This window comes from Rhinatrema bivittatum, chromosome 5 (genome assembly GCF_901001135.1).
Source record: "Rhinatrema bivittatum chromosome 5, aRhiBiv1.1, whole genome shotgun sequence".
NCBI classification, from domain to species: domain Eukaryota; kingdom Metazoa; phylum Chordata; class Amphibia; order Gymnophiona; family Rhinatrematidae; genus Rhinatrema; species Rhinatrema bivittatum.
The window spans coordinates 123,382,616-123,407,556 of record NC_042619.1 but is presented as its reverse complement, the minus strand read 5'-3'; the positions used below and the strand labels follow the sequence as shown (position 1 = coordinate 123,407,556).

Below are 24,941 nucleotides of genomic sequence, written 5' to 3'. Positions count from 1 at the left end.
AAAAAAGTGCTTGTTCGTTCATGAAAACCTGGCAACACTGCCGGAGCCGCACGGGCAGGAAGGAGGAGGCGCTTCAGCTGCGTGCAGAAGAGGAGCAGCGGGCCGGGAAGACTAGGGCCGCTGCAGAGCCCATCCTGTGGCAACCCGTAAAGAAGAGGCCCAGAGGTAAGAGAGAGGTGTGTGCGAGTATGAGATGAGTTGAGAGACCGTGTGTGTTTGCAGAGACAGCATGTGAGAGCCTCTGTGTGTGTGAAAGAGACAGTATGTAAGAGTGAGAGCCTGTGCTTGAGCAAGGCAGCATGTGGGGGTGTGAGAGAGCCTGTGTGTGAGACTCAGACAGCCTGTGCCAGTGAGAGCCTGTGTATGTGTGTGTGAGAGAGAAATGCATGTGAGAATGAGAACCTGACTGTGTGTTTGAGGGAAGAAGAAAGGTGGAGAGAAAAGAAATAGAAAAAAAGGCAATATTAAAGGAAATGGCAAAAAATTAGAAAGGGAAGCAGATGTAAAAAAAAAACATTTTATTTTTTTATAGCAGTTAATGCCCTCACATACTCATACCCCCCCTCCCCACCCCCCTACAAGCAAATCTCTGGCCCCCACACTCTTTCCCCCCTCCCTAACCCCTCCTAGCACATCTCTGGTCCCCACACTCTCATTCCCCCCCCTCTGTAACCCCTCCGAGCACATCTATGGCTCCACACACACTGATTCCCCCCTCCCTAACCCCTCCTAGCACATCTCTGGCCCCCCACATACTCATTCCTCTCTCCTCAGCCCCCTCCAAGCACATCTCTGGCCCCTCACACACATTCCCACCTCTCTAACCCCTCCGAGCACATCTCTGGCCCCCCACACGCTGATTCCCTCCTCCCAGCACATCTCTGGTCACCACACTCTCATTCCCCCCCTCCGTAACCCCTCCGAGCACATCTCTGGCCCCCCACACGCTGATTCCCTCCTCCCAGCACATCTCTGGTCACCACACACTCATTCCCCCTCCCTACATCCTAATTCCTCCCCTCCTGCTACCTGGCTGTAGCTGCACACTCTGGATTCCTTTGCTGTTGCGCTCCAATGCCGTGCTGCTCTTCCCGTTCCGCCCACGTGAGATGCTGTGCAGTGCTGGCTAGGTCTGCCCACAAAATGTGCTCCTGACGTGTGCATCAACAAGGCTTGCAGCTCCTGCTCTGATTGGCTTACTGCTGCAATATAGGGATAGGGTGCGCCTGCTATGGACAGGCTTCATCGCAGCAGCCAATCACTGTAACATGATTCAGAGCACAAGTCCCGCCCAACAAGCCCAAAAAAACATGACTGGCAGAAAAAATAGCCCAATTAAAGCAACCCGCGAATCGGAAAAAAAAACCGCGAATGACTACAAAAAGAAGCCCAATCTCGCGGTAAATAAGCGAGGTTGGCAACACTGGTGCCAATAGCAGCAATCAGCGCCTCCCCAATAGCCACGTGGCAGCAGTGGCAGTAATTAGATTAATTGTTTGACTCAGCTGGAGGTGACAAAGTATGAAGTGGGATGTGAAATCAGCTTGATCTGGTGGAGAATTAGGATTGCTGTTACACATGAACTGTATTTGGCAAACATTATTAAAGGGAGCCAGGATAATCAATTGAAGGCTGCAGCTGAGGACTGATTCATTATGACTCATGTAGAAATTAGTGCATTTTCCAGATTAGTCTGCATAACACAATTCTCAACATTCAGCATTATTTCTGCTGCATAGACTTTTATCTGAGAGGCTCTGAGGTTGTGAGGGAGCCAGTAAGAGTGAGAGCATGAGTGTGTATGAGAAAATCCAGGGGAGTAAGAGTGTGTGTGAGTGGGGGGGGGGGGGGGGGGGGGGAAGAGTGTCTTACACCCTGAGAGTGTATCAGTGTCTGTGAGAGTGAGAGGTTATGGTGGGTATAAGAGCATGAATGTGTAAGTATGTGACAGTGTATGTGTGAGAGAGAATGGACATGTGAGTGTATGTGTGAGAGAGAGAGGATAACCTCCTAATCCTCGACAATATCAGGGTGACTGGAAATCAAGAGCTCCCATGTATGGACAGCAGGGGCTTTTTAAAATCCTTATTAGTTTTAATTATTGTGTGTTATTTGATATGTGCTGTTTTGAAATATTATTGGTGTGTGGGAAATTATAAAAATGTATATGATTTTAATTAATAGAAATTCTATTTATCAGTAATTTTAAAATATTATTTTATTAGTATGGTTTTACTATTATAACTGATGCTTTATGTTTCTTAATTTTATTGTTTTATGAGGAATGGTGGTTCTGTTTATAAATGTCATAATAAATAAGTATGCACTAAAATCCAACCCCATCCATAACCCCGCCCCCATATGACCAAAGCCCCACCCTCACCCCGCCCTCGCCCTGCGAGGGCGGGGCAAGGGCGGGGCAAGGGGTCACCGCAACATGAGGAACTGTATTTCGGGGTCACGGCATTAGAAAGGTTGAGAACCACTGTACTAGGGGGAGGCGGTAAACTAGCACGTTAAGGCCGCGGCAAAACAGCGGGTTACTGAGGAGATAATATCAGCGCCTGTTACAGTATCGGAGGGGAATAGCTAATTCCTTCATTATACAGCTTTTTTGTTCATTTACATGCTGGGTGCGGAAAGGGTTATGCGTCTGTTTTAGGAAGCGCTAGGGACGCGTGAAACTGGAGACTGTATCGCTGAATCGCCTTACTCGTCTGTATTGTGCGCTCCCAGCACGTTACAGACGGGGAATCTTTAACTGCACGTTACTGTATCGACCTGAAAGTAACTTAAGACCTCTTAATTAAAAGCTTTCTCTTACCACACTGGCAAGCACAGTAGAAAGAAAGGAGTACTTTCTCTTTCTGTGAAGGCACCTGCATGCGTGTTCTCCAGTGTGCTGGTCTGGAAGCTCAGCAGCTGGATACAGGCATCTGGGTGAGCGTTTCTTCATCCCAATGATCAGGATGAGGTGCAGGCAGCTTTCTCCTAGTCCTGCAGCGTGTAGTTTGTTCGACTGGGGAAAGTTCTTGGCTGGCATGCTCTCTCAGATGGTGGAGGACCTTTGTTTCACTTACTTTATAGCAATCAATCTACATAATGCATACATAGTCAATGCATATGGATGAGAGTCCAGAATAGCTCTCTGACTGGAGGTTTCACACACTTTTTATAAAAGTGAAGAGATCATGTTAGCACAGAGATTTGCATAATCAACTGCCATAAGAGATAAGCTTCCTCCAATCAGTATCAAAGCCCTTTGTTTCAGCAGAGCTAGCAAACTGGCACCCATGCAGGATAGGTTTTAAAACCTATGCATTTCTTCTATAAAGCCTGCATTTCTCAGTTTCAGGTCAAATAGAAGAATGCCAATAATGTTCTGCTGTCCATCTTCCATTTTCTTTGATTCAAAGAGAATGAACATAAGAACATAAGAAAATGCCATACTGGGTCAGACCAAGGGTCCATCAAGCCCAGCATCCTGTTTCCAACAGTGGCCAATCCAGGCCATAAGAACCTGGCAAGTACCCAAAAACTGGGTGAGGGGTCTAAGTAAACAGGGGATAGTGCAGGCTGACGTAGAGATAGCCATTAGTCCATCAGTTTGCCCAGCCTATTTCCTTCATGTATGCATATTTTAAAATCTGCCTAGTTGCGCATGTTAAAGCTGACAAATTCCTAAGGAAGTTATGCAAAAAATGTTTCCCCGGGTAATTGCTTAAAATTAGGAGCCTACATACACAAGTTAGATGTATTTTGAATCATATGTACACTTGCGTACTCATTTTAAAGTTACCATCTCTGTGTAGTACTGCCAGTGAGAAACTTGATTGAAACTTGAGAATCAATGATCTAAATATTGGTTCTCCCTTGATGATTTAAACCAGGATTTAAATCTATCCACCCTGTCTTTCCACAGGTTCAAAGCATTTTATCCATGTAAACTGGCTGCCTGAATTTTGTCCACCCTGTATGCATGTAAAAGTCCCATACTGTAGTGGAAATATGAAAGAACAGCCTAGTGGTTAAAGCAATGGGCTAAGAACCAGGATTCAAATTCCACTGATGTTCCTCGTGATTATGGGCAAGCCACTTCCCCCTCCATTGCTTCAGGTATCGTCTTAGATTGTATACCCTCTGGAGAGAGGGAAATATCTGCTGTACTGGATTGTAATTTGCCTTGCGTTACCAATGAAAAAGCGTGAGCTAAATATAGCTTTCGTATAGCTAATGTCATAGGTTGTTTTTCTATAATGGATTTCATACATTTAAATAAACTGTGTCAGTTCTAATAGCTTATTTCAATTATTTTCCACAGTATTGTTGCGATCCTGCCCGGGAGGAGCGCAGGCAGGCTCTTACCTCTCACAGCCAGCCGGGCCGCTGACGCTGCTGCCGTTGCCGGGCTCCTCCCCGGCTGCCTCCAGCCCTGCGCGGCAGGGTCGGGCCACCGGGAGCTCTCCCATGCGGCTGGGACAGCTGCCACCGCTCCTGTGTTCTCCGACGCTCTGCAGGCTTCCCGGGGTCTTCAACCGGCAGGGAGGCCATCCCTGTCGGTGCCTGCAGTCTTCCACAGCTCTCTACTCTGCCTGCAGCCTTACCTCTCTTCCTGGGGCTGTCTTCATGGCATGGAGCCGTTCCTGCAGCCAGCACTTCTTCTCTTCCTGCCTTCGTCTTCGCGGCTGGGAGCCGCTCCTGCGACCTGCCTTCACCCAGCTTCGGTCCATAGCTGCTCCACTGGCTTCCTTGGGCCATCCACGTGGCTGAGGACGCCACCAGCTTCCAGCTCTTCTCTCCAGCTTCCTTAGGCGTGGGCACGCACCTCTCGTCTATTCTTCAAGGGCCAGCCAGGTGTGGCCCCCTGCTGACCCCTCCCTGGGCGTTGTCCTCATCAGCCCTACAAAAGGGCTCAGCATCCAATCTAACTTTGCCTGAGATCCTTCGCTCCAGGAGTCGTCTGTTTTCCAGCACTTCTGCAAGGTCCTGTGTTTCCTGTTACTTGTTGGAGCTCCTCGTCTTGTCCTGATGTCTGCCTGCTGTTCCAGTCCCAAGGTCTGCTCTTGATCCAGTATCCGTGTTCCAGGCCGGATGTTACCTGCTGTTCCAGATGTCCATGTTCCAGCCCCGAGGTCTGTCTCTTGTTCCAGTATCCTTCGTGTTTGTTCCTGACCCTGATGCTTTAAACCTGCCTTAGGCTGCCTGTGTGCAGCACCAGCTTTCGGCTGCCAGGAGTGCAGCAACTTGCCTCAACTGCCAGGACTGCAGTAAACCACTGCTTCCTCTTCCCTGCGCTCTCCCATTCTCAGCGTGGTCCGCGACCAGCCTTCCAGGGCTGTGTAGGGCGCCCATGGGACAGGGTGGTCCGCGACTCAGTCCCGCAGGTGGCCTGAGTAGGGCGCCCTGAGGGACAGTGCCCATGTCTTCCTTCAGCCCTCGTTCCTGAGTCCACGTCTGTGCCTGAGTCCACCTCTGTGCATCCAGTACCTCGTCCTGAGTCCACGTCTATGCCTGAGTCTACGTCGTTCCTGAAGTCTCGTCAGTATCTTTATGTTCCAGTCTTCGCTGCCCTGGCCTCCATCCGGCCTGTCGCTTCGTGCCATACCCTGCGGCAAGTCCGAAAGGGCTGGGAACGGTCGGAGGACTGTTCACAAGACCAACATTGCGTTGTTGGGTCTTCCGAAGCATGCAGGTCCGGAGGAGGACCTGTTTTCCCAGTCATCACTCCAGCCTTGCTCCCGTCCAGCCCATGCTCGGGCATGCCACGCCTCCCGCTGCACCTCTTCAGAGTTCCTCTGGGGTCGAGCCATGGCCCAAGGACACACATCTCCCAGGAAGTGGGATCGCTCTCCTAGCGCTCCCCAACAAGTATGATCTTACAACAGGAGGGAAATAAATATTTCCATAAAAAAAAACATATTTCCTTTAAGAAAGCAAGTAACCTATAAGCAATAATTAGTAATTACTAATAACTTTAGAAAAGAACCAGTAGCTATTAGATATATGCCTCTTTTCAGGAATTTCAAACAGATTATATTCAGGTACTATATGTATTTCCCTGTCTCCAGAGGGTTCATAATCTAAGTTTGTACCTGAGGCAATGAAAGGTGAAATGACTTGCCCAAGGTAACAGAAGCAGCAGTGGGATTTGAACCCCGGTTTGTAGACTACCACCACTACGACTAACTTCTATAAGCACTATTAAATGTATGCAGTGCCACACATATACACATTCCAGAGTCTCTTCTCCACAAAGCTTACAATGTGATCAAGACACATAGACAAGATAGATACATTTCAGGAAATGTATTTATTACAGTGAACATGGCAAAAATCAACAAGGCTATGAGGAGGAAGAACTGGGTTTCAAATTTTAAAAGCAAACTCAAAAGGAGGGATTTTTGGCAGGACTTGAATGAGAAATTTTTTTTAAACCAGACATTTAAATGTGACATTTTGTAAATTGTAGTGTACAGTTTTTAGCGATACGGTTAATTTGATGTGATATAACTTGTGGGTTTCTACTTTTATGGTGTTTCAAATGTGATCTGCTTTGGAATTGCTATCTGCTGTGGAAGGCAGAAATCAAAATTTTTATGTTAAATAACTCAAGTTTCTGGATTCCTTAAAGGCATGTCAGGCTTAGAGAATGTTGTTTTTTTAAAGGTTTATCTATAGAGTATGAAAACATTAATAAGCTTCCAAAAATTTACATTTGCTACTAATTGCATTTTTAAACAAAAAAGTTTTTAAGATCACATTCCTAAATTTTTTTTTTATAACTTTTTATTTTCATTCAATATACGAGGATGAAAGGCAAATCACAGTCCAATGCCAAGAAACATATATTCAAGAAAACATATTTCACATATATACAGCATGTACAGTATCTATGCAGGGGATAAAGAGTATACTCATACACTATTACAAGAACCCCTAGGCAAACTACAGAACTATCAACCTAGACTATAGCTTCCCAAGTCAAATAATGGCCCCACACAGTTTCATAATCTTGAATCTTGTCTTTCATAGCTTAGTGATGATATATTTTAGTATCTTTCACCTTTAACATCAAGCATCTACAACTTTTAAACCTTGTAATAATGCTCTACTAAATTTGAAATACATTTATGCAAACTTTGTAAGATCACTGGACAAATTGAGACTGGACAAATATTCATAGTCCATAGGTGATGGGGAAGGAAAAAAGCGGGAGAATCTAACGCATCGCCAAACAATGAAAACAAGTAGAATTTAGGGTGCACACATGAAGGTAGACATGAATTGTGAAGTCCTACCAGAGCTGTTACTGCAAAGTTTGTGTTTTAAAGACAGGAAAATAGAGTCTAACTGGGAAAAATAAAGGCTGTGAATAAAAGCCTGAGGTACCCCAATTTTGAACAGAGTAGGAGTTGAGGAAGGCAAGCTCCAAGAGTAATTCCTAGAAGGTTTGCTCTGATGACAGAATGCAACAAACCACAAACAGATCATGCGATTGTCTCATTCCACACCAGCATGTGGCTCTACTGCATCTGCCTGCTAGAGAAAGACTAGAAAGCTTTCCTCTCATCAAATAAATTTTAAGAGTTAATGTGTTCTGGCTTAAATTTTAAATGGCAGAAATAAGGTAACTAACTACTGCCTCAGCCAGAAGTCCCTGCTGGCAAAGATTCAACACACCATCATTTTAGCTAACAGTGCTAGGGAGTCATAAGTCATGCCCACTTGGAACTCATATGCCAGTGTTATCAAAGAAAATCTGGGACGTTTAAAATGTGAGCAAGATCCCCTTATATGTCTGCTGCTTGAAGGTATATGCCTATTTTACATTAGCTCTGGGAAATATAAACTGAGTACACTGCATCTGTAATATGACCTCAAACAAATCTTTTTCAGGATTGTTTCTAGGCATCTGACAATAGATGCTGCTCCCTCTACAGGAACAGCTGTGCACTTTAATAGCCTTGACATAGTAATAGTCACCTTAGGGGCTGAACCCCACTGGTCTCTCTCTCTTTGATAGCTTGATTGGATTGGTCTTCTCTTCGCAATCAATCACAATAAAGAATAGTTGCCTTATCTATGGACTCAAAGATGGCTAATAAAGCCTATCCAAGATACTCAGATACTGTCAAAGCTTGAGCATATGTTTATGAGTGGGATGGGGCAAGGACCCCATGGTTGTCGATTCAGTTCACAGTTTCTGCTGTATCTACATTTCCACCTTCTGTTGGTATAGGATATTGACATGCTGATAGAATCTTTTATAAGTATTTTCTTCATCTGAGGTAGTCCTGGGCAATAAACTCCCATAAATTACTGCAGATGTTGAACTTCTTCCTATTGGCCTTGAAGTCCTTGAAGCACTTTCTCTACCCTTCTCTTGACCATATACCTTGACTGAGGCTTGAAGACAAAAACTTGCTTTGGGATTCTGGAGTTAGACATCCAAACAAGGTGGCTGATTCAGCAAAGTTGATGTCAGATGACCAACTCTTCATTTCTCATTGTATGCTAATGTTGGTATTCTCATCTTCAAAATGCATGCAAAGATCTTCCACAGCCATGGTACTTCTTGCTCTTCTCCTCCACAAGAGCTTTCTATCCTTCCTAAGCTCACCTTAGGGCATCTGTTTTACAGTTTTGGCAGGTGTATCAACTCAGTCAAACTCTCCACCTGCCACTCTCTCTGTAGTGGGTCATGCCTGGCACATGCCACCAGAAGTAAGCTCCTCTTGGGGCTCCTTCCCCTTGTGTCACCAGATAAGTGAAAAAATGAGTAGTTATATTTGGATTACTATAACTCAAGTCCTTGTGGGATTGCCCTAGAAAACTTTGAAAAAAATACAGTTGATCCAAAATACAGCCACATGAATTATAGTGGGCTTAAAGACAAGGGATTATATAATATTAATACTCAAATGTCACTTGCTTGTTGAAGTGAGAGGAATCAAAGATTTTGCTTCTTTTAAAATATTGTCGGATGCAGGCCCTCATTACTTAGAGTAAGATGTTGTGGCATGCCCCAAAGTGAAGTTTGAAATCTTCCCAGAAAGCACTTTTAACAATCTCTGAGCCATCAGAAGTACATCTAGTTAAGACTACAGAATGGGCCTTTTCTGTTGCAGCCCCTAAACTATGGAACTCTCTTCCAGAAAAAAAAAAAATCTATGTTCAGACAGATTTGATTTTTATGAAAAATGTTAAGACCTGGTTATATAGAAAATATTATTCTGAAATTTTAAATATAAATTAGGGTTAGGTGCTTTTAAATTTAGCAGAAAAATCTGTAGTTATTTTATGTCTTATGTTGGCATATGATCAAAAAAGGATTTTATATTTTCTTTTATTAGGTCTGATATACTTGTAAATCACTTTGTGCTATTTTTGTACTGATGTATAAATCTAAGAAACAAAATACTTTTACAGCATTTTGAGGTGCCTCCGATTTGTTGTCCACACCTCATGGGGATTGTAAATGTTGGATAAAACAAACTTTGTTTCAGATTAAATGTTGTGATCTTTGAACACCTGTTTCCTCTAGCAACCAAAGGCTGCACTTGCACATTTGAGGCAATGTTGGATTTCTTTGTTGATATCAGTCCTCTATGAAAGATGGCTTCCAAGGAACAGGAAGTGTTCAACATTTTCCAGTCTTTCATTGTGATTCTGAATTGATGGAGTTGTGGACTGCTCATTGAGAGCTTGCAAATGGAGTACCTTACTCTTCTGTATGTTAAGCATTAGTCTCATTTTCTCATGTGTCTTGGTAAAGATTGCCTGAAGATCCACTTCCAAGTGAGCACTGTCGGCAGGATATTTAGTAGTTGGCTATGCAGAAAGAAAGCACAACATTCTCAAACTGTCACTTCTCAATGAGGTCCAGAATCTTTGACTCATATTCTGTAGGAACAGATGCAAGTAGTTACACTTTTTGAATCCTTCAAGACTAGATTCAACCACCACATTCTGAAAGAGAACTGGGCCTTGTTGAATCCTGGAGCTTCCTAAACACAATACCCTGTGTCCTTGTTCTTGCTAGGAGTGGGTTGCTGGACATTAGCATCAACTTCAAGTAAAGGGATGTTGGGCTCTCCTCCAAATCAAATGGGACAGTTTTCACCATCCTCTAATCAAAACTGGGAAAGAATATGTCTTCTAGTGTGAAATGTCTCCTCACTGAGAAAGCTCCAAAGGGAGATCTACAACGAAGTCTTGTCTAGCACTAATCTCAACCTCAGCTTTATTTATTTATTTGCAGCTTTTATATACCGACATTCGTTTAGTAACATCACATCGGTTTCCATTTAAGATGTCTAGCAACGGTGCTTTACAAATGAATAATTGAACTAGATAGAACGCAAATGATGCCACGTTTTCCTTCGATGCAGGATGGATTGTATCACTCAACCCAATGGCTTTGATTTGGGCCAATGGGGTCTATGAGGAACACCTGCTCAACTCATGTTCTGGCAAAGCAGATGACATGGAAATCAATAGTTTCTATAGGCTACTCATTACAATGATGTAAAAAAAGTCACAGATTTTGTTCCATATTTACTTCAAAAATTTTAGAGAGGGCCCCAGAAATGATACATATTGGTTTTGTTCCATTAATAAACAATTATATTGCACATTGTGAAAGAACATGCAGTGATCTCTGCTTTGCGACCCCACTAAAATGGTAATCTTCTATTCTCATAAAGCATGTTCCCTTAAGGGATACATTAATTATAAAACATTATTTTCTCTTTTGGACTTGTAAAGCTCAAAAAGGAGAGCATTAAAACTTAAATATATTGTGCTGCCACATTATGTCAAAGAGGTTCTGTTGGCTGCTTTAGTAATTTGTCTTTTAATGTCCTCTATTACCCTCTGACTTTTAAAGTTGCCTTTCATACAAAAAAAATGGTAAATACCACCACCTGAACATTTTTTTAGTCTACTTTTCTTACAATACAAAAATCTATTTGAAATGCAATAAAAACACAGCAATCAGTTACATTGTAAGAAATAACAGGGCTCCTTTAAACAATTGCCAAGTGCAGTCAAAACTAGCTAGAACTGCATCTGCCATTCAATCTTTTTTCTTTTAACATTAAAACTATATATATCTAACAGAAAGAACAGTGCCAATTATCTGAAGATGACTAATTTATATCACTCTTCCAAACAAGGTTAACCATGAATTAATGCTTTCATTTGATAAAAACAGTGTAATCCGTTGTCATGGAAAAGACAGTCTATTTCTTTTAGTACAACTTCAAATATGAATCAGCATTTACAGCAATAATCTGATTTGTCTAATATGATTAGCTTAATTTTGTAGTTGATTGGGGCAACATCTGACACTGCACCTCCCTAAGGCCAAAATGCCAACTATTACATTTGCAGGTTTTGGTAAGTTCAACATTTCTAGCTGATATACCTCCCACACTTGGACTCACGGAGTATTATTCTTGTATGAAGTAACAAACCGCTACAATCACAGTGGTTTTGTATCATCATGCTCCTGGGTTTTGACAGTATACAAACCACTGTATAAGACAAGCATAGATCATAAACCGGCATGATGTTCTAACGAATGTCGGTATATAAAAAACAACAAATAAATAAATATATATTGTATCTTTATACTGACAACACAAATCCTGTGGGATATAATAAGCAAGTTATTAGTTATTGTGAAAGCTCTCTCCATAAGGATGTGAAAGTCCTTTCCATATGCATAACCTATGGAGTTTGTTGCTGGAAGATATAGTCCAGACTAATAGTGTAGCAGGGTTTAAGGAAAAGTTTGAACAGGTTTCTGGACAACAGAGCCATTAAAAATTATTAGCCTGGTAGACATCTGGAAGTCAGCAACAAGAAATGGACTTTCCCATTAAAATCTGTCAGGTAATTCCTAGCGACCTGAATTTTCCATGATTAGAGAAAGGATGTTGAGCTTGACAGATCTGACCCAGCAAGGCACATCTTATCTTGGTAATGTTTATATACTAAGCTGTACATTATTCATTTCATAATTCCTGAACGCTTATTAACAATAATACTGAGTTCTTTGTAAACCGGCATGATGTGCTGCACGAATGTCGGTAGATAAAAGTTAATAAATAAATAAATAAATAAATAAAATTTATAAATGTGTCTACAAAATTATCTGAGATCTTCACACTTCCATGGGGTAAAAGCACTGTCCCTTAAACTAGTCATGGGGGGAGGATAAAGATAGCCACGTCCTGATTCATATTTTGTGGTGCTTTGACTTATCTGCACTGACACTTGTGTCTAACAGTGCATTAATTCATTCATAAAAAAATGTGTTTTCTTTCACTGATAGAGCCTAATAAAATAGTAGCATAAGTGAATGGTGTACAAATTGTACACCCTAGAATAGCCGACAGCACATATTCGTGCTGCTGAGTTTTCTCAATTTCCACTCATCCTGATTCATCTCTTGAGGTGCTTTGACTTCTATCTACACTCTATCACTTGTGTTTCACAGAGGATAATTCGTTCACCATGAAAATTAGTTTTCTTTCACTTTTAGAGCCTAAAATATAAGCGGCATAAAAATGTGCCGGCAGCTGTTCCAGGGTGTAATAAAAGTTGGCTGTTCTAGTTTAAGAGGTTGCCCAGACAGCAATGGGATGCAAGGTGTCAACTGATGACCAAGCTGGAGCTTTGCAAATGTCCTTCAGGGAAGGTACTCTAAGATGAGCAACAGTAGAAGCCATAGCTCTGACTTTTGAGCTTCGGCAGAGTGTGATCTACAAAACTGCTATAGTGTAGCAGCATCGAAATGCATTCCACTATCCAGATAGACAATGTACGTTTGGTGACTGTGATACAAAGACTGTTAAGGTTATGTGTGACAATTCGGAAGCTTGGTGATGCATTTGAGCTCTCTCATACTAGGCAAAGACATTAGAATGAGGTATGGAAGGGCTGAATGAAAGAGCGTTCATTTGTCTTGAGTTAACAACGTAGGGCCTGTCCCCAGATATATGAGGGGACTACTGGAAAGTTGTTCGAGATATGCAAACCATATCTGACTGGGTCATGCTGGAGCTGTAAGAATCAAATGAGCACAGTCTTGCAGCATCTTTTGCACTGTTCTGGCAAACAGTGGTAATAGTGGAAAAGTGTCCATGTAGCTTATCCCACAATCGAGGAGGAAACTTGTTTTGAGCAGTCAGAGATCACAGAGGAAAAGCTGATTTAGTTTTCTGTTCTGCTCTGACAAAAACAGGTCAAACAACAGTCGATCCTCAAGGATGAATAATTCGTCAGCTGGTGATTGTCACAAAGACCACTCATGAAGTCAGAATAAGAACATAAGAACATGCCATACTGGCTCAGACCAAGGGTCCATCAAGCCCAGCATCCTGTTTCCAACAGTGGCCAATCCAGGCCACAAGAACCTGGCAAGTACCCAAAAACTAAGTCTATTCCATGTTACCGTTGCTAGTAATAGCAGTGGCTATTTTCTAAATCAACTTAATTAATAGCAGGTAATGGACTTCTCCTCCAAGAACTTATCCAATCCTTTTTTAAACACAGCTACACTAACTGCACTAACCACATCTTCTGGCAACAAATTCCAGAGTTTAATTGTGAGTTGAGTAAAAAAGAACTTTCTCCAATTAGTTTTAAATGTGCCACATGCTAACTTCATGGAGTGCCCCCTAGTCTATTATCCGAAAGAGTAAATAACCAATTCACATCTACCCTTTCTAGACCTCTCATGGTTTTAAACATCTCTAACATATCCCCTCCCAGCCATCTCTTCTCCAAGCTGAAAAGTCCAAACCTCTTTAGTCTTTCCTCATAGGGGAGCTGTTCCATTCCCCTTATTTTGGTAGCCCTTCTCTGTACCTTCTCCATCGCAATTATATCTTTTTTGAGATGCAGCGACCAGAATTGAACACAGTATTCAAGGTGCTGTCTCACCATGGAGCGATACAGAGGCATTATGACATTTTCCGTTTTATTCACCATTCCCTTTCTAATAATTCCCAACATTGTTTGCTTTGACTGCCGCAGCACACTGAACCGACAATTTCAATGTGTTATCCACTATGATCCTAGATCTCTTTCTTGGATTGTAGCACCTAATATGGAACCTAACATTGTGTAACTATAGCATGGTTATTTTTCCCTATATGCATCACCTTGCACTTATCCACATTAAATTTCATCTGTCATTTTGATGCCCAATTTTCCAGTCTCACAAGGTCTTCCTGCAATTTATCACAATCTGCTTGTGATTTAACTAATCTGAACAATTTTGTATCATCTGCAAATTTGATTCTCACTCGTCATATTTCTTTCCAGATCATTTATAAATATATTGAAAAGTAAGGGTCCCAATACAGATCCCTGAGGCACTCCACTGCCCACTCCCTTCCACTGAGAAAATTATCCATTTAATCCTACTCTCCGTTTCCTGTCTTTTAGCCAGTTTGCAATCCATGAAAGGACATCGCCACCTATCCCATGACTTTTTACTTTTCCTAGAAGCCTCATGAGGAACTTTGTCAAACGCCTTCTGAAAATCCAAGTATACTACATCCTTTATCCACATGTTTATTAACTCCTTCAAAAAAGTGAAGCAGATTTGTGAGGCAAGACTTGCCTTGGGTAAAGCCATGCTGACTGTGTTCCATTAAACCATGTCTTTCTATATGTTCTGTGATTTTGATGTTTAGAACACTTTCCATTATTTTTCCTGGCACTGAAGTCAGGCTAACCGGTCTGTAGTTTCCCGGATCGCCCCTGGAGCCCTTTTTAAATATTGGGGTTACATTAGCTATCCTCTAGTCTTCAGGTACAATGGATGATTTTAATAATCTGCTGAGGCAATCTACCATCATGATGGAGAGACCTAGAAGATAGGTGACTTGTAGGACAGGCCAGCTTCTAGCTGTGGATTCCCAAATCTTTAACATTTCCTTGGGGAGAGGCCATGATTCTGTCTCTCCCCATTTGCTGACATTAAACATAGCAACTTGGATGTCTGTTTTATTAAGATGCTCTTCCCTCGAAGATGCATGAATGTTGATAAAGTATTTCCAATTGCCCTTATTTCCAGCAGATTGATGTGAAAGTGGTTCTCCTCATGAGAGCAGTGGCTGCATTATTCCTTCCATTTCCTTAGATAAAAAGATAAAGAAATGTTTCACTAGACATGCAATCTGGTTGAGCAACTGATGCATCCTCTGACCTGATGTAGGTAGTGGAACCTCTTTTGAGACATGGATAGATTGCTGTACCTCAATAGGTGGTTTCTTTTTGGGAGAGGGCAAAGGTAAGATGACCTCTTCAGCAGCTGTCCTAGAGGGGCTCATACACAACTATCAGGCCAATACAGTATGGTCTTCCGCGTTTGACGCGCCATTTTTACCCCTTATACAGTAAGGGGTAATAGCACATGGAAAACGTGCAGCCAAACCCCCCGAAACTAATAGCGCTCATCACATGCAAATGCATGTTGATAAGCCTATTAGCTATTCACCCGCAATACAGAAAGCAAAATGTGCGGCCAAGCGTTAACCATTGGCAGCACCGGGTAAGTGTATAGAAAAGCAGAAAAAACTGCTTTCTGTACACCCTCCGACTTAATATCATAGCGATATTAAGTCGGAGGCCCCAAAAATAAAAAATAAAAAAAATCTCTTGGGGGAAAAAAAAAATCTGCCCACGGATTGGAAAACGGACGCTCAATTTTGCCAGCGTCCGTTTTCCGAACCTGTAGCTGTCAACGGGTTCAACAACCAGCACCGGTAAAATTAAGCATCGGCTGTCAAACCCGCTGACAGCCACCGCTTCTGCCAACAAGGAGGCACTAGTGACCCTAGTTCCTCCTTATTAGCACGGGCCCTAAATACAAAATCGTGTGCCCAGGAGAGGAGCCTGGGCACCCGTCGGGAGGGCAGGCGCACGCCTCAGAGCACCAGCTCTCCCGCGCAGTTTACTGTATCGGCCTGAATGTAGGTAATATTTGGTTTGAGGCTCGGTGCATTGAATACTTCAATGGTGTGTAGAACGAGGATGTGATCAGCTTTGAATGGGTAACTTTGCTTGTTTTTCATTATGCATGGATGGACCTTAAGGATGGTGGGTGATGCATCAAGATGTGTCAAAGGAGTGCCTCGACTGCCTTGATGCATCCTGTGTCACGAGTGCATCAATGTGTCAACAGCTGACTTATAATTTTTTGATGCAGTTTCCAACGCCAGCAAATGATGCCACGTTTTCCTTCGATGCAGGATGGATTGTATCACTCAACCCAATGGCTTTGATTTGGGCCAATGGGGGTCTATGAGGAACTCCTGCTCAACTCATGTTCTGGCAAAGCAGATGACACTAAACAGCTGGAGGAGGATCTACTATGGCTTCTATGTGGTGCACCCTGAAGCCTATGTCCACTGGTCATTGTCCAGACCCAAACAACAACATTCCATGATGGACATCACCTTACCATAGATACCTTCCATTTTGAGGAGGAAAAGGTTTTGGATTTTTGTAGCACTGAAAAGCTCTGTGGTGCTGTAGAGCAGCAAGGCAACTAAAAGTAAAAGATAATAATTAAAAAGAATAAAATATTGTAAAGGATTTTGAAAAAAATCTAAAGAGACTAAGTACACATCCGTGCTGTACTCGACAAAAATGACAGAGGAAGCTCATGAGGCAACACCTGCATGGGAACTCCCACACATTCTCAGTAAAGCTCAAGAGTCTACTAAGTAGGAGAGACGAGTTCTGTTTGGTGCCGTCCGATGACATCACTCACATGCAATGGCTAATTCAGCCTACTTATCGATGGAAAAATAGTCTCCTCAAAGATGGTACCATTAATTCCAAGTTAGAGAACAATTATGGAATATTTTGACTTAAATGACAATAGTGAGGTTTCCCAAAATATTTTTAGGATAGGTTTAAGGCTGCTGCGTGGAATATGTATAGGAAAGTCACAGTTTGTGGAAAACACGAGAGATCAAAATCAAGCATTCAAGACTGCAAATAGATTTGGAATTGAAGCACAGAGCCAGTGGTTCAAAGTGTTCTGCACAAGTTTTGTTATCTGAAAGGTTTGTTGCAGCCATCCCCCAACAGATGATATCAACCATACACAGAATAAAATACAAAGATCCTATGAAAAAAGCGTAAAGCAGACAAATTCCAAGCTTGGAAACTGCACAAATCGGTAATGGACAGAAATATTTTGAAAATAAAAGGTAATTCAGATCAAGTGTTAACTAAACAAAGCAACATATTCCTGATCAGGGGTTTTCAACCCAGTCCTCAGGACACACATCTAGCCAATCAGAATATCTACAATGAATATGTATGAGATAGATCTGCATACAATGGAGGTGCTCTATATGTATGTCACACTACCATATTGAAACAGGCAATACTTCAATACTTACATTTTATTTTAAAATTCTTATCAATCGCATCCAAAACCCAGTTTACAATATCGGTATACATAATAAAATCACAAAGACAAATCATAACAATTATATTCATTTGCAAACTTAGAGCCCCAATACACTGATAATCTCAATAAAAAGATCTCAGAGTTTTAAGGTCTAAATGTAACAAAACTCCTGATTTGGACAGATTCACAGTAAAGTTTTATTAAACATTTGCATAATCATTAGTAGGGCTGCTGGCCAAATGTTTAATAAGTTTAGATCAGCAGGTGATCTCACCCCCTCACCAAGCAAGTTTCTTATTTTAGGTTGCAAAATTAAATTCCCATTTTGTTCCATGTAAACCGGTACGATGTGTAAACAGCTACCGGTATATAAAAATGTTAAATAAATAAATAAATAAATAAATAAATATTCCTAAATAGGGCACTATGACGGCTTAAACCTATGACCCTGTAGTTAAAGGCACCTTAGCATACAATTTATATCTGTTTTCCTTCATCATCAACCCTTATATTGGCGCATTCAGTAATGGAAGAATCACACTGATCAACAAAACAGCCATCAATTAAACTTCTCACTCAACATCTTCAGATTTTTGCAGGATAGGAGCATCCAAGCTTTTCTGGAAGTATTGAGGTCCAGATTAATCCTTACTTGCATTATACGGTATTTTGACACTGCACTTAGCTGTCTTAAGTCACATTAACTCAGAACCATTTGTCATATGAACAAAAATTACAGCAGTGGACATCTGAAAGTGTTCTATATTATCAAGATAAAATGTACTTTAATGTAATTCTTTTGGGAATAAAGACAGGCTACAGATATAGAAGGAAAGAAAAAAGAGGGAGGAACGTAGTAAGAAAAGCAGATGAAATTAAACTAAAATTGAAAAAAGAATGAGAAGAAATGTGATGATCCTGAAAATGTGTGCAAAATTAGTTTTGCTTCTTTGGAGAAAGCATTTCAGTGCCTATTAAAGCAATGTAAACTGTATGAAAATGTGCCATATAATTATAGCAGAATCTAGAAAACTGTGCTGCAGAAGTTTCTTGCCCTTGCTGCAGAATCTTCGCCTGAGCCGCTACAAGAAACCAAGGCCTTTGTTTATAGCAGAAGTAGCCAACTCCGGTCCTCAAGAGCCACAACATGCAGTCTCCACTGTATGCAAATCTTTCTCACGCATATTCATTGTGGATATCCTGAAAACCAGGTCTGTTTGTTTCTTCTCATTCTTTTCTCGATTTTAGTTTTATTTCATCTGCTTTTCTTACTTCATTCTTCCCACTTTTTTCTTTCCTTCTGTCTGTATCTGTAGCCTGACTCTTCCTTCCCAAAAGTTGCCTCTCTCACCTTTTCCTCTAGGGATGTGCATCGGGTGCCCAATCGTTTGTGCTTTCAGGTTCGTCAGGCCGCGGGAAAACGAGATTTTCCCCGCGGATCGGCTTTTTTTTTTTTTTTTTTGTAAAAAATCGTGTTTCGGCTTAGTGCGCACTAACAGGAGTTAACGCGCTCTAACAAAAAGTAACAAAAAATAACAAAAATAAACCCGAAAAACGATTTTCACGAAAATTCAGGGGGAAAAGTGTTCGTTTCGCGATTTAACCTTTATATAACAAATTAAGAAATATCATACGATATTTCAATTCGTTATAAAAACTATTCACATCCCTATTTTCCTCCCCTCCATTATACCTTCATTCCTTCCTCATAGATCCCTCATTACCTCCTCCTATCTCTACCATTTGTGGCTTCCCAGTTTTCACTTTCTTCCCTTTTTCTCCCAGTTTTCTGTGACCCACCAATGTCCTCACCTTCTCTTCCCTTTGGCTGTTCCTCCTCCTGTTGCCAGTACTGCATGGATCCGTTTACCTTCAGCTATGTGGTGATGGGGTTGGATAAAGAGATCAGGCTGTTCCATCAGTGAGTGAAAGGAGGCTATGGTCCCCCCTGATCTGCAACCACCAGCAGGCCTCAGAGGATCAGATGGCAAGTGAATGGAAAAAGGTGGGCTCTGGGAAAAAATAATGTAATGGCAGTCCGTGCACACAGGTTGTGAAAGCTCATGTAACAAGCTGGCCCCAATCTTTCTGGCAATCTTGCAGTATTTGCCACAGAATCATGAGAAACCAAGGGCCTTGGCAAGTCAACATATGCCTTTCAGAGCAGTTCTTTTCCTTTGATTAGGTACTGTAAATCTGTTCCTCATTTCTTCTGTAAAGAGACTATAAATATTTCAAACATGCTGTTATTTCAAAACTAGGTTCACTTGTGGTCTGCAGAATGCCAACTGTTTACTCACTGTGAGAATGATAACTGTGGAGCATATGGAAAAATATATAATCACTATATAATCAGCATTTTCTCTTTTGAAGTACAGAACCATCTCAATAGTCTAAGTATTCAAGATATTTACATTCACGTTTGATTGTCCGTGTTCTTCCATATTAAGCAGGAGATTTAAGGTTTAATTCTCAGTTCAAGCTCCCTCTCAACAGGTAGCCATGGTACAATTAGAAATGATGAAGCCACCATGGAACAGTCGACTATTACTCTCTGGCCAGTGTATCATCTACTGACCAACTGAAGAGAAGCATTGGATAGCATATTCCTGAGAGCTGCAGCTGGTGCTCTTGGTCCAGTACTCGGCAAAAAACATGGCAGTGGGAATATAGTAAGAAAACTATACTGTAGTATAGTAACAGACTCAGTGGTGCTGTTCTGGCAGAATGGTGGATAATTTTCCAAGTGGCATGGTGATCATATTCAAAAGACAACTGTACCCAAAAAGTGATACATAAACCAATGTATATTTATACACACACACAATTTTATACTCAACCTTCCAGCATGATCCACTTTACTATGCAAAAATCAAAAAGAAAATTGGAGTTTGAAGCATGGACGTCAATGTTTTATAGACACTGAACTGTTCGATTTCAATCTTTTTTGAGCACTCATTTTAAGTGTAATTTGAAAAACATTGTAAAAATGAACAGTTCATGCTTCAGGGTAAATGATTGCTTTGACCTGAAAGTGATAGATGAAGCGCTAGTAATACCCTGCAATCCCAATATCGCATACAAATGACTGTTTTTGTCGTGGCCATTCAAAGAAACTTATTTTTAAAAAAAAAAAATTTTTATTAGACTTTTCTACGTCCCTCTCCTTTTGATTAGTGGTGCAAGGGTACATTGCTCCATTTCCCCCTTTATAATGTGCAACATGTCTCTGAGGCATGGAAAAACAGTTCCACCCAATTTCTCTCAAACTATCAGAGGCTACACATGACAGCACTTCAGGGACTAATTCATAAAATTCTGAAAGCAAACAAATATTATAAAATAGAGCTAAAGTTTTAAGATTAAGATGACTACATTCAAGTCACAAGACTAAACTTAGGGTACAGTGTTAATTCAATATAAACTGACCCAACAGCTATAGCTGCATTTTACTTAATTTTTATTATGTATTTCTGCAACATTTATAATGCAAAGGGTGCAAGAGAAGCAAAAACAGAAATAAAAATGCTATTTTAATGAATAGTCATCAGTTACCACAAAGATAAATCTCTCTCATCATGCTGACTGCGAGCATAAATATCTTCAAAACAGAAAATATTTTTAGGCTGATTGTACAATTATGATGCTGCTGTCTATTACAAGTTCATAGCAGTTTTCTTTTACACACACAATTATTTAAAAAAAAAATCTTGACTATCAATTCAGTGTGATCAATCTAAGCACTGGATGCGCCATGTCAAAGGTCCAACAACCATTCAAGACTTGGAAAATGTGGCCCAGTAGTAGCCCTGGAAACTATCAGCATGTAAAATATCAAACACTGAATAAAATTACAGAGTAAAAAATACCCTACACTTACTACCATTATAGACCGTTAGTTCTCAAAAGGAAAATCTCACTTTATTTTCTAGAGAGCCTCAGTAACACTTCTTTTCCAGCTCTCACAATTATAAAACTGGCAATGAACAATAAATTTCCAAGAAACGCTATAAAATAAACATGTTCAATTTCAATCAAGCTTTTAAGCTAGAATTTTATAGTTTCTCCTAAATAAAACTAAAAAGAGTGAACAGAAAAATAGCTCATTATAAAATACTAATAAGTAGATTTAATGAAATAATTATTACATTCTTTATAAGAGCTTTTTAATATGCACAGTTGCGTTTTCACTTTGATTGTATACCTATTTCCTTTGCAATTGCAAAAGCTTCTTCTGGTGATTTGGCAACCAGGCCCTTTGGGACAGCGATGCCGGCTTCTTGCAAGAGCCCCATGCTCAGGTACTCATGCAGTGAGAGATTCCGCTGCTGCTGGATCTGGAACCCATGGCTGCTGAATAGGCCACAGCCTCCACTCAGAACCTAACAAAAAGCAGAAGAAACATTCATTTATATTTTCAAATTCTTAACACACATGAAAATTCTCTGTTCAGTAGACACTGCTGAAAAGTTCACTGCAGAAATACTACTCAAGAAAAGAAACTAGAGAAAAAATAAAATGGGTGCTGGAATTCTAAAGTGTAAGACTGAAGTGAACATGTATTTTATCATTTCTACAGTCTAGCTGATCAAGAGGAAGAAAACAGTTACAATAATAAATAAAGAAAGGGAAGGGACAATCACTTGAAGGAGTGAAAAAAAACTAGATTATTAAGCAAGAGCGACAAGGGTGGTATTTTGACATATACAGGAAAGCTTGCAAGGAACAAATAAGGAAACAAGATAGAAAAGGGCTGAGTTATACTGAGCAAGAAAAGTGATGATTTGGACTATTTTTCTGAATGAGTGTGAATCGATAAGAAGCAAAATAAAGGCACAGGAGGTGCATCAAATGAGCAGCTGCATTCAGAATACAAGGAAGAGAGAATTACAGTAGTCTAGCCAAGATAAAGTTAAAGCATGGACAAAATTACTTGGTTGTCCTAACAGATAGAAGAACAAGATATTAGATAAAAGCAGGCCTTAATTTGTGGGGGAATGGCCTGGAATGCAGTTCCATCACTTCTTTTCAGACTCAAGAGGCAGGGCAGCAGGGGTGTTCTGCTTCAGTCCCTCCCCCTTCAGGCAGCCTGCAAGGAAGAGGAGAGGAGGAGTTTAGCCTGGAGCAGACAGAGCAGAGTTTAGGGAGCAACTCTGCTCCCTAAACTAACCCTTTCCTTCCAGGTCTATAGGGAATGGGAGGGGAAGAGGCGATAATGAAGCAGACATTGCAAAGCAAAGAACAAGTGCAAAAGAGGTTGGATTAGCACAAATTTGAAACTTATGAGCAGCAGTGCCAGACAGCAAGGATTCAGTCCTGGCCTTGATGATTGCCACTACAATTCACGAGTTTTCAACCTCTTTTGTGTTAGCCAGGGCTTAATTTCTGGCAGAACAACTCAAAACATCTTTTCACTATTTTTTTTTTTTTTTTTTTTTTTTTTTTAAGTATTCAAGGAGGCAGAATAGAGCCAGAAGTGGAAGGAATTGAGCTGGTGTTGGCACGGATCATTCCTGCCTCTCCCCACCCAGGGTTCAGAGGAAACAAAACAGAGTGGGATAATATGAAACAGGAGCAACCACATGGCCTTGATTTTTGTGCAGTTTGCTGACACAATTAAGGAGGTCATGAAAGAGAATAGTCCAGGTCAAAGAAACAGGAGGTGAAAGCCTGTTAGCCCTAGTGCTTCTGCTGCTATTGGATGTGTTTGCATAGATGTGTGAGCGTTTAGGAGAGATCTCAACACTGGCCCTGGCCCTTCTCTCTCTCACCAGGTCATACCTGGCCCACCCTTCAGTTTCACTTCTTTTCTTGTCTAGAAGTTAAGCCCTGGATGCAAGATACTAAATCTGCCCTCACTTACCTGTGCCCTCACACAAAAAATACAACAAAATAAAACAAAACAAAACAAAAAAACACATAGTAACACAGTTCAGGTCTGCACAGGAGGACAAATTGCCCCTGTCTACACTGCTCTAGCTCTGATCATCACTCTTCCTTGGCCTTACCACTATCCCCTGCAGGAAGGAAATTGGTCAGCTATACAATCACAGCTGCCTGCAAGGAGGTCCCTCTTTATTATATTTGCTATTAGCTGAGATATGCAGCCAAGTTATCTTGTCATTTCCATGCTATGCAACATACCACCTCTCCCTAAGTATATCTGAAAGCAACAAAGAAAAAAACAACATGGACACAGAATAATAATATAAATAGCAGTCTTTGAATTACAGGATGATGAAAACCTGAAGGGAAATCTTTCTGATGTCCACGGATGAACCAACTTATTTACAGGTGAATTTTCAAAGGACTTACTCACGTAAATGTAACATACTATTGTAGCAATTTTCAAAAGCTTTTACTCAAGTAAAGTGCATTTACATGTATAAAACCCAATTTTAAGCATGTAAATGCTTTTTAAAATCAGGCCCTAAGTGAGATAGTATACACACACGTCATTTAATCCAAATTGAACAAAGGTGGACATTAGAAGTGTTTTCTAAATATCAAGATTATTTATGGATTACCTGGTTAAGAACAATGCTATAGGTATCTACCTACCTTTTGGAACATTTGTTTGAAGGGATTCCCTTGTTTTAAATTTGCTTTGTGGCACACTGTATTTGTTTATGTAGAAGGGGGTGGAGGCATATATTGGAATTTTTAGTTTGTTGGGGGGTTTTTTCTGTGTGTCAAATAACTGAGGTGGGGTAGGTTTTTGGGGAGGTTGGTACATGTGTGCAAAAAAAATTGTATTGATATTAAATTGTTATATACATTTTTTGTAATTTTTTGTAAAAATGCATAATTTATTTTGAATAAAAATGTATGCAAGGGATTTTTGTATATTATAAATGATATTGGTAAGTTATATATACCTACCCTATTTCAAATGATTGGCAGTATCAACCACCACACAGAGATAAGACGTTTTAAGGACTACATGTAGTTATCAGCAAAAAACTGCACACTCAATACAGGCCAATGCTTCACAGTCTGGAGGTATCTCTTATGTAATAGGTACAAGCAGCAGTGCATATAAGCTTGTCTGATGTTACAGAGTAATTCTGCCTCATGATCAGTGTAAATGGCTCTTCAAAGACTAGTCTCAGTAACTAGGTTCAGATACCCTTGTTTGACAAAATCAAGCTTGGAGCTTTACCTTTCATACACTTCAAACAAATGGGTCTTTATAAAGCAGAGCGGCATCGTCCTTATTTCTACAGTCAATACTGAATTACCACATTTTGTATATTTAGAAGATACATATAAACCACAGGAACCTGTGCAATTGGCTTTGATCTCCAACTTCATTCATAAGTATGCTAATGGCTACAGTATATTACAATTTAAGAGTATCTAGGACTCCATACATTAATGGATTAAATGAGAAACTGCTCTCTCACACTGTATATCTCAATTATTTATTTATTTTATTTATTTATTTCTTTTGTATACCGACATTCGATCGAGATATCACATCGGTTTCCAGATA

At 40.7% G+C, this 24,941-nt stretch overlaps 1 protein-coding gene across 2 annotated transcripts in view; it reads right to left on the bottom strand.

Annotated features, from left to right (window-relative positions):
- SUCLA2 (succinate-CoA ligase ADP-forming beta subunit) overlaps window positions 1–24,941 on the bottom strand; it is a 170,861-nt gene that overhangs the window by 121,846 nt on the left and 24,074 nt on the right. For both annotated transcript variants that reach the window (XM_029602875.1, XM_029602874.1), the window contains exon 2: window positions 21,651–21,828. In XM_029602875.1, coding sequence (XP_029458735.1) covers window positions 21,651–21,828 — 178 coding nt within the window. The remainder of the gene's footprint in view (window positions 1–21,650; window positions 21,829–24,941) is intronic.